The 14,566-nt window shown below is 42.2% G+C and overlaps 1 protein-coding gene across 2 annotated transcripts in view; it reads left to right on the top strand.

The window, feature by feature from the left end:
• LOC121194443 (anosmin-1) overlaps window positions 1–12,860 on the top strand; it is a 43,170-nt gene extending 30,310 nt beyond the window's left edge. The window contains exons 7-14 of one of the 2 annotated variants that reach the window (XM_041057345.1): window positions 734–939; window positions 2,625–2,769; window positions 3,965–4,111; window positions 6,903–6,991; window positions 8,128–8,299; window positions 8,678–8,898; window positions 9,584–9,725; window positions 11,686–12,860. In XM_041057345.1, the coding sequence (XP_040913279.1) occupies window positions 734–939; window positions 2,625–2,769; window positions 3,965–4,111; window positions 6,903–6,991; window positions 8,128–8,299; window positions 8,678–8,898; window positions 9,584–9,725; window positions 11,686–11,744 (1,181 nt within the window). In that variant the 3' untranslated portion in view covers window positions 11,745–12,860. Of the gene's footprint in view, window positions 1–733; window positions 940–2,624; window positions 2,770–3,964; window positions 4,112–6,902; window positions 6,992–8,127; window positions 8,300–8,430; window positions 8,460–8,677; window positions 8,899–9,583; window positions 9,726–11,685 lie in introns of those variants that run through there. The other variant, XM_041057346.1, reaches the window with a different exon arrangement.
• Window positions 12,861–14,566: the final 1,706 nt, after the last annotated feature.

Raw genomic sequence — 14,566 nt, 5'->3', positions numbered from 1 at the left:
TACCATACTTTGTTAGCGCAATTTGTAAGTACTGACTGCTTATTTATCTTGCACAGCCAACATCAGCTGGTATAGAGAAACCAATGTGTCCGATTGTGTTTTTGGATTGGATTAAATGTGTTTCAGGTGGGAGAGCGCAGTGGAGAAGAGAGCCAACTGGGCTGTGGCGTGAATCATTTTCTCATTACAGGGCTATTCCCTCTGGTCTGGCGTCTGGCATGTGGCCCTGCCTCACCTCCTGCACCAGGCTGACATCAGCAGCCGGCAGCAGGCTGGGTCACATCACATACGGATAGGTTCAGAACCAGCTTTACTCGGGACACACACACACATTAGTGAGAGTACAGGAATGCTGAGTGTGGAGCCAAAGTGAGCAGCATGTGTTTGTTAACCCCTGACCTGCGTTCTCGGTCCTGTCGAACGCAGTCATAGATGTGACACGACACCTGTCATAACATCTCACGGCAGATTGTCAATGGAGGACTAATTACTTTACACAGTGTCATACCGGTTCCCCCTCCTCGAGAGCAATACAAACCGTCAAGTGGTGAAAGGTATCTTAGCCTGTAATACATTCAGCCTGAAATTAAACTTGCAAGGGAACCGCCTTGGCCAGAGATTTGTCACTTGCAAGAAGCAGAGACCTTCTTTGTCTTTCTCCCTAAATGTCTACAGATGTACTAAAATCTGTTAACACTGACGGTGTTGTTTCTTGTTGCTGCTACATCTACAGATCCGTCCGCCCCTCCCAGCCCAACCAGCCTGCATATCACCAACATGACGGTGGGTGATGAAGGCCTGGTGACGGCTCGTCTCAATTGGACCCTGCCAGAGGAGCCCGATATCCCCATACATCACTACAAAGTGTTCTGGAGTTGGACTGTGTCCACCAAGTCCATGGTGCCATCCAAGAAGAAAAGGAGAAAGACCACCAACGGGGTAATCTTGCCACCATGTCTTAGTGATGTGTTCTTTCTCTCTCTGTCTCTCTGTCTGTTTTCTTCTCTCTGAGACTACAGAGTGGTGTCCAGGATTATATCAGCATCTTCTCCTCCGGCCTCAACACATCGCTGTAAATATCCATGAAGGCCTGCAAAGGATAAACACGGAAAAGGAGTTGCATTTATTTATATATACTTGCAGGGCTATCAATCACACACAGATTGATGCAATGTGTTCTTCATTGTTTTGATTCCTTATACTGATGAAAGAACCTTTAAACGCATTGTTAAGCTTTGATAGAAAACACATTAAGTGTGATAAATAGCGCAGTTTATAGTGATAAATCATGATTTCAAGGTCTATGTGTCTTAAATACCTCTATTTGTATTCATATTTTTTCAGTTGGTATTTTGATGCTTTCCTTTTCTCCTACTCAGACTTTGAGTTGTATGATTCAGCTATTTTTGAATTGATACATGGCTTATTTTGCCATGTAAGTCAAGTGGTTGTATAACAATACACACAACTCTTCACCTATTATTATCTTTTATAAGATACAGTATATTTAAACCAAGGGGGAACTCAGTAAAACAGGACAGAACAGCTAAAAACATCTTCTTGATTCTCATTGTTAAAGCCCTCATTATTCCTTGGAACAGTTTAGTTTACATACTGGAACGTTCTCAACTATTTGCACTGGCTGGAAAGAAGAGGTTTCATGACCTTTTGTCTGGGATGTCACATAGACTAGCCACCCCCCCTGCTCTTGTAATTTGGTTACAAGAGCTGAAAACAAACAGGAAAACTAAGAACTTACAAAGTTAGATTTCCTGAGTTGATCAACGCAGAAACCCACAGAAAAACATTTTGATAGTATTGCATGTAACTTCTTATTTTTCCATTAAAAATTACACAGTCATGTATCCACGGTTACAGATTGCTGCAGTGGGTCCACAAAACACACATACATCGAATTGACCTTAGATAAATGATATGACAAGATCATTGACTCTACTCATAAATCACAGACTCTACACAAGGCAGAATAAATTTGGCATTTAAACGTTTTATGAGCTATTTGCACAATATTTCCAGTAACATGTGACCTGACAGCACATACCTGTAGCTCGGTATCTGTGAATAGCATTTCATTAGAGACGTGAGCAGAAAGACACATTGTCTAGACAGTCCACACACACCTCTGTAGAGTCTTCTCCTGAATTAGTTTTTGAAATGCATAGCAGATGTGGCACATAGGAGATAGAGGTGGGAGACACCAGACACCTATTGACACATGTACTACTGGTTTCCACTTTGGCACCTCGGGGCTTTGAAAGCAGCCCGCTGGTAGAGGAATGTCAAAACATGCACAGTCAATAACAAGAACTCATCAAGCTCACGCTGATGGTGGAATGCTGCAAGTCAAACACAGTGAGGAAGCCCTGGGAGGCTCTGATAACATGGCTCCCTCACAAGGCCCTGAAGGCTATCTCTTCACCACGGTACCTTCCTCAGCTCCACATGTGTTCTTAATAAGCAAGGCTTTCCCACAGGCCCGAGTTGGCCCAGGCCGAGCTGAGCTGTAACTATGACTGGGACTGTGACAGGGCTTTGAAAGGAGGCTCAAGTGACAGTGTGGTAACATATACATGCCAACATGCTAGTGTTTTCTGTTGTCGCAGGCTCAGAACTGGGTGAATCTGGAGGGACTTCAACAAAACAACAGTTACACTGTGGAGCTGCAGGCTGTCACATACTGGGGACAGGTGCGACTGAAGAGCTCCAAGGCTTCTCTCCACTTCAGCACCACCCAGAATAATGAATCAGGTAAACACTGGTGCTAATATTTTATTGTTCATTCCGCTGTCAAGCTTGTTTTTAACAATGTTTTCTAGGCACCCCAGTGGCATGGCTCCAGGGATGGTTGTGTCGGTTGGTTGGTTTGTTCATTTATTTGGTCCAGACTGAAATATATCAAAAACTATTGCATGGATTGCCATGAAATTTTGTGAAGACATTTTGTGAAGATGAATTCTAACCCCTGACTTTGCCTGTAGCGCCACCGTTAGGTTGACATTTGTAGCTTTGAAGGGAAAGGTCTCGACAACTACGGATTGTCGTGATTTTTGGTACACAATCATGAATTTTAGAACTTTGATCCACTTGTTTTCCTCTAGGGCTGTCATTATGTTAAAATACAAACCAATATTCTGGTTTAGGAACAAATACCTGCAAAACTAGTGACTTTCCCATCAGCCCATACTTTATGTTTACTGCAAATGAACAAATGCAAGCATTCTAACACCCTAAGACACTGAATGTGGTAGACATGCTAAACTCAAGCATGATAGCTACACAGGCCTGCTGGCGTGGCTATAGACGGCCTTGTTACACTATGCATGCACTATGCATGTTTAGCCAAAGCACCTTAGTGTTGATTAAAGCTACACAGCTCAGGATATGTCAGCCAAGTCGACATGGTAGGTGCAATCAGGAGTCACATGCAGGCTCATGCACTTCCTGAAATCAAACAAAAGCCTGGATGAAGCTGCAGAGTTGTGATTGCAGACCCATGTGGGACTGGCTGAACAAACTGAGCAGGTTCCAATTTTCTTTGTTTTTCTTGAGAGCTGAGTTTTGCCAAAATTACTGAGACTTGGGGTGAACAGTCATCATGAGAGTTACAGAAAGCGCAAATGGCCAAGGTACACTGACAACACATCTGCATTCATCCGGAGCCCCTGCGTGTTTAGGAAGCACAGACCAAGCTTCAGTATTATGAGTGTGTACATTTTAAGCGTGTGCGGCTCTAGAGGGAATTGAACCTCTAACCTTGGCAGTGTTAGTGCCGTGTGTACCCATCAAATTACACCAGAGCTATGCATAAAGAGCATGTTGTAACTGCTGTGATTTCACAAAGAAATAATTGTGTGTTTTTGTTACCATGCTGGAGACTTTGCCACAACACAGTCACTGCTGTGTCTTAGCTACAGCAGCAAACATTTCTCCTTTCTCTTTCCAGTAAAATCGGTGCTCAAGTCAAAGAAGGAGGAGATATCCCCTCTTGGTTCTACCCTGGCCAAACGCCCTTCTGGCCCTCTAGAGGTAGGCACGCCCTTCTACCAGGATGGCCAGCTACAGGTTCGTGTCTACTGGAAGAACCGGGGAGGTATGCACTCTACTGTATTGATTTATAGCTGTGTTAGAATCAAATTATCACCCCATTATGCCCATCAATCACAATGACTCATGTACACCATAATAAAGTGTTATTACTGATTCACAGTAACTCAAACAACGGAGGATTCCTTTTATAAATGTGGTATCAGATGGTGTAAATGAAATCAGTGAAACAATGTGTCTTTGTGAGAGCCGGGTAATGTGAGTGCTTGCCAAAGCGGTGTAAAACTGCACATGGACTGGTAGAGCAGAGCCACCGTTTACTAAAGAACAATAAACACACAGTGCCGGAGTCGGGATATGGGATTTATTGACAGCTGTATTTAATAGATCCTTGCCCTTGCATTAGCGTTGAAGCGGCCCATTTTGTTTTACAAGACCTGATGTCATAGGGAACAGAAACGGCCGTGGGTTGTGGCACCGCAAGGGGTTAAAGCCTATAGGAATGCCTGTCCCAGCGGTGTCCATTCCCCAACCCTTCTGTTAATACCAGAGTGGAAATATGGAAACCTTGAAAGCCATGCTCTCAGGGTAACCTGTCAAGTCCCATTCACTGGTCTATGTTATGTTACTAATATATGTCATCACCCAAGCCAAACTCCACATCTTAGAGTCAAGAATGCAAACGCTGGCTGAAGGAGAGGCCTGGTGAGACACCAACTGCTGAATCAGAGTGAGAGAGAGCGAGGGGGAAGATAGAGTTGGCCCAGAACTGTTTGCAAGGTTGGCCTGGACTCAGAGAGCTGAGTGATGCTGACGGGGATCAAGCATGGCTAGGGAATCACAGTGTTGCAGAGCGGAGTTAATCCTGGTCCAGCTTCTTTTTCTGTCTCTTGTTTGCAGTGCTGGTCTGCAGTGTGTGTGTCACTGCTACTCATTAGTTGGAGGGATGACCCTGGCTTTGACTCTGAGAACCTGCGTTCCCCTACTGTAAACATACAGACCTACAGATGGCCTGGAGAGTTGGAGTCTCTTGACATCTGGTTTGTGTGACAGAAAAAAGGGACAGGTTAACTGAACCGTGATTAAACTCTCACTCATTGTCTCTATGATACAGAGCAGCCCGGCCTCTGGGTTGTCTCCAGCAGACGAAAGAGGACTTTACTGTACAACAGCTCAGATAATATATCGCTGTCTGCCCAACACCCAGACAATAGACAACAGTCCGGCGGCGGCGGCACATCTGAGGCGAATACTGGCAAGGTTCTGTTCTCTACCTGATTTCCATGTCCCATTTCTTGTTTTACATACCACTTCCCCTCTCCATCAAACCCAGCTAAGCATATCTTGTTTATTTTTTCCCGATTTCCCGGTTCCCTGTAATTCCTCTCTTCTGCTTCCAAAGAGCTCAGGGGCTCAAGTGCCAGATCTGTGTCTAAGCCTTCAAAGGACCCCTTTTATCTCCCCACTACAACGCAGGCCCCTGCCAAGGGGCGAACGTAGCATAACTCAATTATTAATCGAAGAAGTATTTCACATATCCAAGCGACACAGCTGAATGAATAATAAATCTAGTAACATAAGATGAGGGCGATGGGCAGATAAACGCTGCTGATGAGGAGCTACTGTACAGTAATGAAGCGAATGTTGCTGCTGGAGTCTGCAGCTGTGAGAGCTTGTGTGTGTCCCAGCATGACCAGTGCCGCTACTCGATTGTTGATAGTGCAGATCTTTAAAGTTGAAGCAGAAAAGTTTGGTTTGGGAATTGAGCCTTCAGCAAACAAAAGGAAAGGTTCAGGAAACAGGACAATCATGTTAATAAGCTAAGGCGAAGATAAAGAAGGGAGTGCTTTCAAGTTTCACTTTATTTTCAGAGACATAACTTATCGTGATCATCAATAATGGAAACAGTGATACCAGATCTCAGATAGGGCCTGTTGCAATCTGTGAGATACCCATCGGTTAATCATTTCAGTATGTCAGATTGTCTTTTGATACCAGATTAATGTTCAGTGAGTTCAGTGGTGGAACATAACCAAGTACATTTACTCGAGTGGTGTACTGAGGTACAGTTTTAATGTTTTAAAACCCACTTTAACCCATTTAACTAATTTCAGAGGGAAAGAGGCAGAACATTTTATTCCAATACATTTTTTTTGATCACTTTAGTTACATCACATTCATTTGGCATCACAGTGCACTTTATCTAAAGAGAGTTACATGTAGAAGCAAGTTGTGTTTCCCAAGGACACTTTGATAGGCGCAGGAGTAGCTTGGGAATCAACCAACCTTGTGATTTATCTTGCTGTTTCAAATGAACTACAGCCACTTGCTACCAGTCACTTTGCAGGATATACGATTTCTCACAAATAACCTATGATGACCTTAATCGGATTCGGTGCAAAACTACCCAGCTGTTACATAGTAACTAAATTTGCAGCAATAATAATAATGATTAGGACTGAAACAAATAATTACTTTTACAATTGATCGATCTATCACTTTTTATTAATTCACTGGTTATTTAGTTTGTTAAAAAGTAAAAAAAATGCAGTCACAATTACCTAGAACCAGATTGCTTTTTTTAAAATTAAATATCAATCATTGATAATTTTGACATTTGAAATTAATCTGCTTTTAAGATAATATGATTGTATGTTTAGTACTTAAGTGCATTTTGCAAATACTTTTACTTAAGTAAAATTTTGAATGCAGGATTTGCCCTTGTAATGGAGTATTTCTACATTTTATGAAAATATAAAAAAGTATTAGACCTGAATTCTGAGTTGTGCCTTTGTTATGTGATGTGTAATTCTCTCCCCTCATCCTCCTTGTTTCAGATCCCTCAGTGAGCCGTTACCATGTCCAGTGGATGCCCGAGTACTGCAGCCACAACGAGACTCGAGGACCAGAGAAATCTGTCACGCAGGTTAGTCTCCAGCAGCCGTTTCACACCTTCCAACTGAAGATCGGATCACAGAGTGCACAGAGCTATGACTTGATCAGCAGCTCTGTGCTATGCAAAGCACGTGGCTAAGCTTTTGTCTGATGCTTAGAAAGGACAGCTCCTCTAAAGAACACAGCTCCACTGAGTGAGCCTGAAGCCCTGTTGCCTTGGATTTGCACTGGGCAAATCACTGGCTGTTGTTTTGAATATTATGAGTCAGTCGTGTGGTCAGGCATGTGGTGTGTTGGCCAATAAAACGCATTTACTTAAAAAATGTTTCCCGGAATGAGGGATCATTCACCTCCAGCGACTCCAGAAATGCTTCTGCATGGGGCTTTCCCTTAGGGTGCAGTAGGGTCTGTGTAGGGACTGCGATAGTTTGGGAGATGGGGGTGGGGGGGTTAACTGTTTGGGCTCAGGCTGATACAGGATGGCAGAGGCCTGGCAATCAACACATTCTTTGGGGACCAGCGCTCTGGTTGCTAGGAAATATACATCCATTTTCAATAGATCACTGGGAAGGTTTCCAGGCTCGTGCTTTTATGTGAGCCCAGCGCCTCATTCACTTTTAATCAAAGCTGTTTCATATCAGAGAGAATATACACACATTCTTTCTCAAGGGACTCCCTATTAATGTAGAACTTCTTTATTACAAATGCAAGATCTAAATCCACTAGTCAGCGTGATTTTCTTGTTTCCTCGAAAAGAGATGAGAAAGGCGTTTTTCGTTAAGATCAATAGATAATTAAAGTCTGAAGTGAGTGTAAAGTGTGAGACTGCTGCATAGAATTCATTAACATGGATTTACAGGCCATTCTCCTTTCAAATTACGCATGAATCCACATTGGTTACTGCTTCCTAATTAAGTTCATCTTTGTTTTTGCATTTGGGAGCTATAAAAATCCTTTACATTGCAGTTTGAATAGGAGAATAGTGGTCTAACCCTTACCATGTGAGTGTTCAAAGTGGTCCTGTAATGTGGGGCATGTTCTTGAGGACTGAGTGGGAATGTGATCTGCCCCGGCACTGTGTATTTAATTATCTCTGAAGCTGCATGGGACCTGACCTGGGTGCCATGTCAAAGTCATCATGGCTGAATAATGTGTTTCTTGGCTCAGGAGAACTACATCAACCTCCCGGGCCTGCTGTTCTCCTGCAAGTACAAAGTCACTGTTCACATGCTGAAGTCCAAGAGACGCTCCAAGGATGAGAGCATCACCTTCCTCACCCCATCCTGTGCTACCATCCGGAGCAAGACTCACAAACACATCCCCTGCCCAGGGGAGGGAGGTGAGTATTCAGTGATTTCACGCAATAATCAAATATTGTAGCATATTATAATCATTATCATCAAAATTAATACACTGTTAAAAGAATAGTTCAACATTTTGGGAAATACCCTTATTTGCTTTGTTGTCAAGAGTTAGATGAGAAGATATGGTAAATATGAGGCTACGGCCGGCATCTGGTTAGCCTGGCGTAGCACAAAGGGCTGTAAACATGGGGAAACAGCAAGCCTGGTTCTGTCCAAAGGTTTCCACCCACTAATATCTTTATCTTTTTTGTCATCTAATTCTTGGCAAGAAAGGAAATAAAGAGTGTTTCCTGAAATGTCAAACTGTTCCTCTAATATTACCAATCTGACTAACACCACCTTTTTCCTAACAGCACCAGGACTTCCAAAGGTTTTGGCTAAACCAGAGAACCTGACAGCCTCCTTCTCCATCAATGAGGGAAACATCACCGGCAACTTCCTGTGGCGCGTGTCCAGGGTGGCTCCCCATCAGCGAATCACAGGCTTCCAGGTCACCTGGGCTGAGATCACCACCGAGAGCCGACAAAACAGTCTGCCCAACAGCATCATCTCCCAGTCCCAGATCCTGCCTCCAGTTAGTCTATTTTCGTTAAAACAGGTTTCTATTTGAACTCCCCCAATAACCATAGAGTAAAGGCTGTTTTCAAATGCTGCAGCTTGAATATGTTTCCATGAGCCACAGGGACCATGCTCTGTCATATATAGTCAGAAAAGTGTCCCTTGCAGTAGGAAAATATGTTCTATTTTCAGAGTTTCATTTCAGAGGTGAGGGTGATTTAGGGATATCACTGTTGTGGCCTCTTTGCATGAATCTTGTGATAAGTGGTGATGTGTAGACAGACGCAGGGATAGATCTGAGGAAGTGTTGTGTCCTGCTGGAAGTTCTCCTCCTATACCTTTTCATCTGCCTTCACATCTTCCTCTTTCATCCTCCGTGAGAACTCTGAAAACGCCGCTCTTTGACATAATCTGCTCCATCAACAACACGTTCCGCCTATCTGCACCTCCCAGCCTCTGGAGCTTGTCTATAAATAAAACCACCCACAACACACTTTATCAAGCTGGCAGCAAAGAAGAGAGACAGCAAGCCTTACAAAAACAAAGTCTTTGTTTTTGTCTGTGGCTTGTGCAAAGGAAGCTATGCAGCTGATACTCCCCTGGTCCACGGCCCATTCAAATATGTCCTGTCAAATTCAAAGGCATATTCTGCTGTATTTGAACTGACAGCATGTCTTCTGCTCTGCTCCCTCACTTGGCAGGATCATAACTTGCTTGTAGTGTCCAATCTGCGGCCATCCACCTACTACAGACTGGAGGTGCAGGTCATAACAACTGGAGGAGAGGGACCTGCCACTGTCAAGACCTTCCAGACTCCAAACATATTACCAGTCGTTCAACACCGTAAGTCGCTGCCAGCTGTTGCTGTGTCAGACCACTAGAGAAATTTACGAGTTGAACCTTGATTAGTTCAGTTTAAGTGATAATCCGCCAGATTTTTTTAATATTGTGCCAAATTTGGTTCTACATCATAATGATTAATGTGAAGTTTATGTTCAGTGTTAACGGCATACTAGATCTTCCATATAGCCTATCCTTTAATTAATAGTTTGACATTTTAGTTAACATGCTTATTTGCTTTCTTGTAAAGACCTAGATGACTGAGCAATAAATATAAGGCTACAGTCAGCAACCAGTTAGCTTAGCTTAGCATAAAGACTAGAATCAAGGGAAAACAGCTAGCCGGGTTTTCCAACAATTACAAAATCTACTGACCAGCACCTCAAAGCTGACTAATACTTGCCAGGAAACAGCTCAGTGCCAAGAAATAGTGTAGCTCTTAACTCCCCATAAAATGGCGGAATGACAGACGCCACAACACTTCATAGAGCTATTTTGGTTTTCTGGCATTTAACAACAACTTTACTGTTCTGGTTCACTCTTTACTTGTTTGTTTGAAGTTTTTCAGTCAGGATTTAGAGTTCATCATAGCACAGAAACGGCACTGGTGAAAGTTACCAACGACTTTCTCATAGCATCAGACAATGGACTCGTCTCTATACTTGTCCTGCTAGATCTTAGTGCTCCATTTGACACTATTGATCATAGTATCCTATTGGAAAGATTGGAACATGTTATTGGGATTAATTAGTTGTAGTTACAGTCCTAGTTATTATGACTAAACTTATAGTTAGTCACAATTATCTCTGTAGACACTGTTACAGTTAAGGATATAGCCCTTAGTAGGGCTGGCTCAGGCAACTGAACCATGCCTTAGTTATGCTGCTATAGGCCTAGGCTGCTGGGGGACATCCCATGATCTACTGCGCACTTCTTCTTCTTTCTCTTTCTCTCCTCAGACCCACTCTCACATTTATTAGTCTTTATTACATGTCATTAACTCTGTGTCCTCTCTGTCCCGTAGTCCTGTGTTTGTTTCTCTCTGGTCTCTCTTTCTCTGTACCTTTCTGCAGGTATCTCTGGCTCCGGTGCTGCATGTCCTGTGGTCCTGGCTCCACCCACCTGCTGCTGTTTATTGTTTACAATGATCCATTTCTAACACGTTTAATGTTCCATTCTGCTACAGATAAATATTGGATTAATATTCTTTGCAGACTGTAATGTAAATAATTACCAGTCATGACAGCTTTTTGCCTCTGTGCTCTATTTCCTATCATAACTGTAATCTGCTGAGCACACATTATCCACTAACTGTTCACTAACTGTAATGTAAATGCTGACCCTATAACATTGTCCATTGTTTGTATTATGCTGCATGTCCTTCTCCTCCTCTCCTCCATTCCTAGCTGTCCTATCTTCCTCCTTTTCCTCCTTTCACCCAGCCCGGCCATCGGCAGGAGGGTCCCCCATATGAGCCAGGTTCTGCTCAAGGTTTCTTCCTGTTAAAAGGGAGTTTTTCCTTGCCACTGGTGCCTTAAGTGCTTGCTCTGGGGTCAGGCTCTGGGTCTCTGTAAAGCGCTTTGAGACAATTTTGATTGTGGAAGGCGCTATATAAATAATATTGAATTGAATTGAATTGAAAATATGTCAGTGTACAGCTTGTTCCTGTTGCACCAAAGTTGCCAAAAAATAATCGGTTTTAAGAAAAGACGCTGTGCTTGTGCCACATTGTTTTGTGTTATTCAGCATAATTTTTACAGAAAAGGCACAGCTAGCTCAGCAAAAGGAGAAGATGTAAAAAGTATTTATGACCTAGATAACAGGTTAAACACTGCTATGTAGAAGTAACAGCAAGTAGCAAAAGAGAAAAAGAGCACATGAATGAAAAAGTATTAAATCATTAATAAGGCATCACATCTTCTAAGTGGTGTCTGACAGATCTCTGATGATGTGTGTTTTCTAGGACCCAGACTTCGGCAGCACCACTCTCATCACCAGAAGCCGTCAGTAGAGCGACATTGAGTTTCACGTCAATGCAAACCCAATAGGGAGATGTACCAGTGGCTCTCTGCTCCAGTCTGTCAGGGAAGGAATGTGTGGAACCAAACAGAAACACAGCGCACCAGACCATGAACTGACCCCCAACTCGAACCCCCCACTGCTCGTGAAATATGGGTCCATCTTCTCCAGGCTCTACGACACATCAGCTTTCCCTCTTAATCCCCCTGTCTCTCTTGACTGACCACACAGCAACGGAATGGGATGGTCTGTACAGTGAAATCATAAGAAAGTTATGAAATTCCAGGTAAAAGTAAGATCCAGGAATCCCTAAAATTGTTGTAATCCAGCCGTCAATGTATGCAGCAAAAAGACAGTAACCATTTCAATTGGATTTCATCAGTTGATTTATGACAAGCAATTAGTACATGGTTTAATAAGTACTCGATGGCAACTTGACTGAGGATGGTTGAACATGGATGGTAGGAAATGCCAGACATGTAAAACATGTTTATTCATGAAGAAAGAAAAGTAGAAAATCATCTATTTATTTTGTGTTACCCTTTAAAGAGGCGCTTAGGCACACAGTCAGTACTGATGGATAATGTAACTAAAGTCATTGTTGTCTAACCCAGAATATTTCACATAGTATGTTGCATGTAGTACATTTGATTTTTTTTTTAAATGTAAATGAATTACTTGCTTCAAATTGAAAGCTTGTAATGGTTTTGCATGACAACCGTTAGCATTCTGTTGGCATGAAATAATGTCTGTGTTACCTCTTTTCAATATGTTAGCAATATTTCATTAACAGATTAACAAAGAATTATATTGGGAGTAATATGTAATGTTTATTAATGAAATTATAACTTGTGTGGAAATGATGAATTGTACATGTTCTTGGCTGTAGAAATATTTGTCGTGGAACAGTCAGTGAATGTCTATATTTATTTATGTGTGTATTACAAAGTTTGGGTTGGATGTGTGTGAATGTGTATGTTTCGTGTGTTTTAGTCTCGAATTTTTGAACCGGCAAAAAACCTTGTAAAGACGTTTTGTAAAAATGGAATTGTAAATACAGTCTTATGTTACATGTTATTTTTCCATGGTAGAAACTGTACAAACTGCTAAGTAATAAAATAATCCTTAACCAGTTCCCTTTTCTGTTTGTTTAATTGACGCTGCTGCGAGCAGTAAATAGACATGCTTCTCCTCCCAGTGCTATTTGGCAGTTACTGTTGCTTATTTTGGCTGTAAAATCCACCGTGGCAGACTCCGTGTACAGCATATTCACTGATCGGCCCGGTAGTCTGAGACATGCGCTCTGCAAGTCCAAATAAACAGGTCATCTAGCTCAACAGCGCGAGTGAATTTACCATCGCCGAGGTCGGGCACCCCTAAACATAATGCTCTGCTTCTCAGAGCACTTGTGTGTTTGAAAAGCATTAAATCCCTCCTCTGCTCAGCAGCCATTCACCCTCGTAAAATGAAAAGTGGAAATGTTTACAAGAAAATAAAGCTCAGAGTGACACTGCGAGACTCAAGTCTACAGTAGATGTGTGGAGTATGTATTTTTTGCGTTTAAAATCTCAAGCTGAGTTGCTTGCATATGTCGAATGAAAGCATTTTCTAGCACACGTGATAATCCTGAAACCAGTACATGCCTTTGATAGTACATACTTTATCATGTGTCTCCAGACAAGTAGGCATGCATTACATTCTTCTTAACAGCAGTTTCAGTTAGATAGAGCTTTATAATCACCAGAAATATATGATGTGTGGTTCCTGGCATTACATTATGTTCCTTTTACAGATGCTTTTTTTCAAATGTGACTTGCAGGACCCTGCATTCAACCTCCACAGGAACTAGAGCTGTTGTCAAAAATTGTCTCGAACTTCACTTCTGAATGTCAGTGTCTTCACCTGTGAGTGGTTCACTCGTTAGAGTATTCTCGCCTCTGCAACTGCCTCAATTGTGCTTGACATCCAAACCTAGCATTCTGGACTTCAAAAGACCCAGACTTTTACCATAATGACAACATTCAGGGAATCCATCCGTGATGTGATTTAATTTTTATTCTTTCAGCACGCACTCACAGAGCACTCTATTAGGAACAACTGAATGTAGAAAAAATGTGGGTGATCTCAGTGATTTCTGATCTCAAACTGCTTTCGTGAACATGACAATGAGTTCATTGAACGGTCTCCAGATCTGAATCCAATAGAACATATTCGTGATGTGGTAGAACAGGAGATTCATAGCCTGAATGTGCAGCTGACAAATCTGCAGAAATGATGTGATGCAGTCATGTCAACAGGGACCAGAATCTCGAAGGAACATTTCCAACATCTTATGGAATCCATGCCACAAAGAACTGAAGCTGCTTTGAGAGCAAAGGGAGGAACCACCCAGTATTAGTGTGTTGTTCTTAGTAAAGTGCTCAGTGAGTGTAGATTCCAAAGAAAAATAATTCATACATTCAGATCTGTTGGATTCATTATGTTTCCAAAGATTATTCAAAATTAATTCAGTCAATAGAAATGTTTTTGACAGAATACACGAACAGCTGGCACGGGACCCTCCCTCCAGAGCCATGGTCTTGTTTCCGATTGCAGTTCTAAATTGCTTTACCTTTGATACGCTTTGGGAAAATTATTCTCCCCAAATTGACAAATATTATTCCAGTGTGTCACAAACAGCTAAGGCTCTGTTTCCTAGTGTGCCGTTGGAGGCTAATCAGTGTCAATCCAGTCTTGCAAATATGTGTTAAATGAAAAATTGTGTGTGTGCGCTTTTTTTAATTAGTGTATGTCTGTGAAGAGACATAGCTGCCCAGATGTTTAGG

Source organism: Toxotes jaculatrix, chromosome 15 (assembly GCF_017976425.1).
Source record: "Toxotes jaculatrix isolate fToxJac2 chromosome 15, fToxJac2.pri, whole genome shotgun sequence".
Taxonomy (NCBI): domain Eukaryota; kingdom Metazoa; phylum Chordata; class Actinopteri; family Toxotidae; genus Toxotes; species Toxotes jaculatrix.
This window is presented reverse-complemented; position numbering and strand designations above follow the sequence as displayed.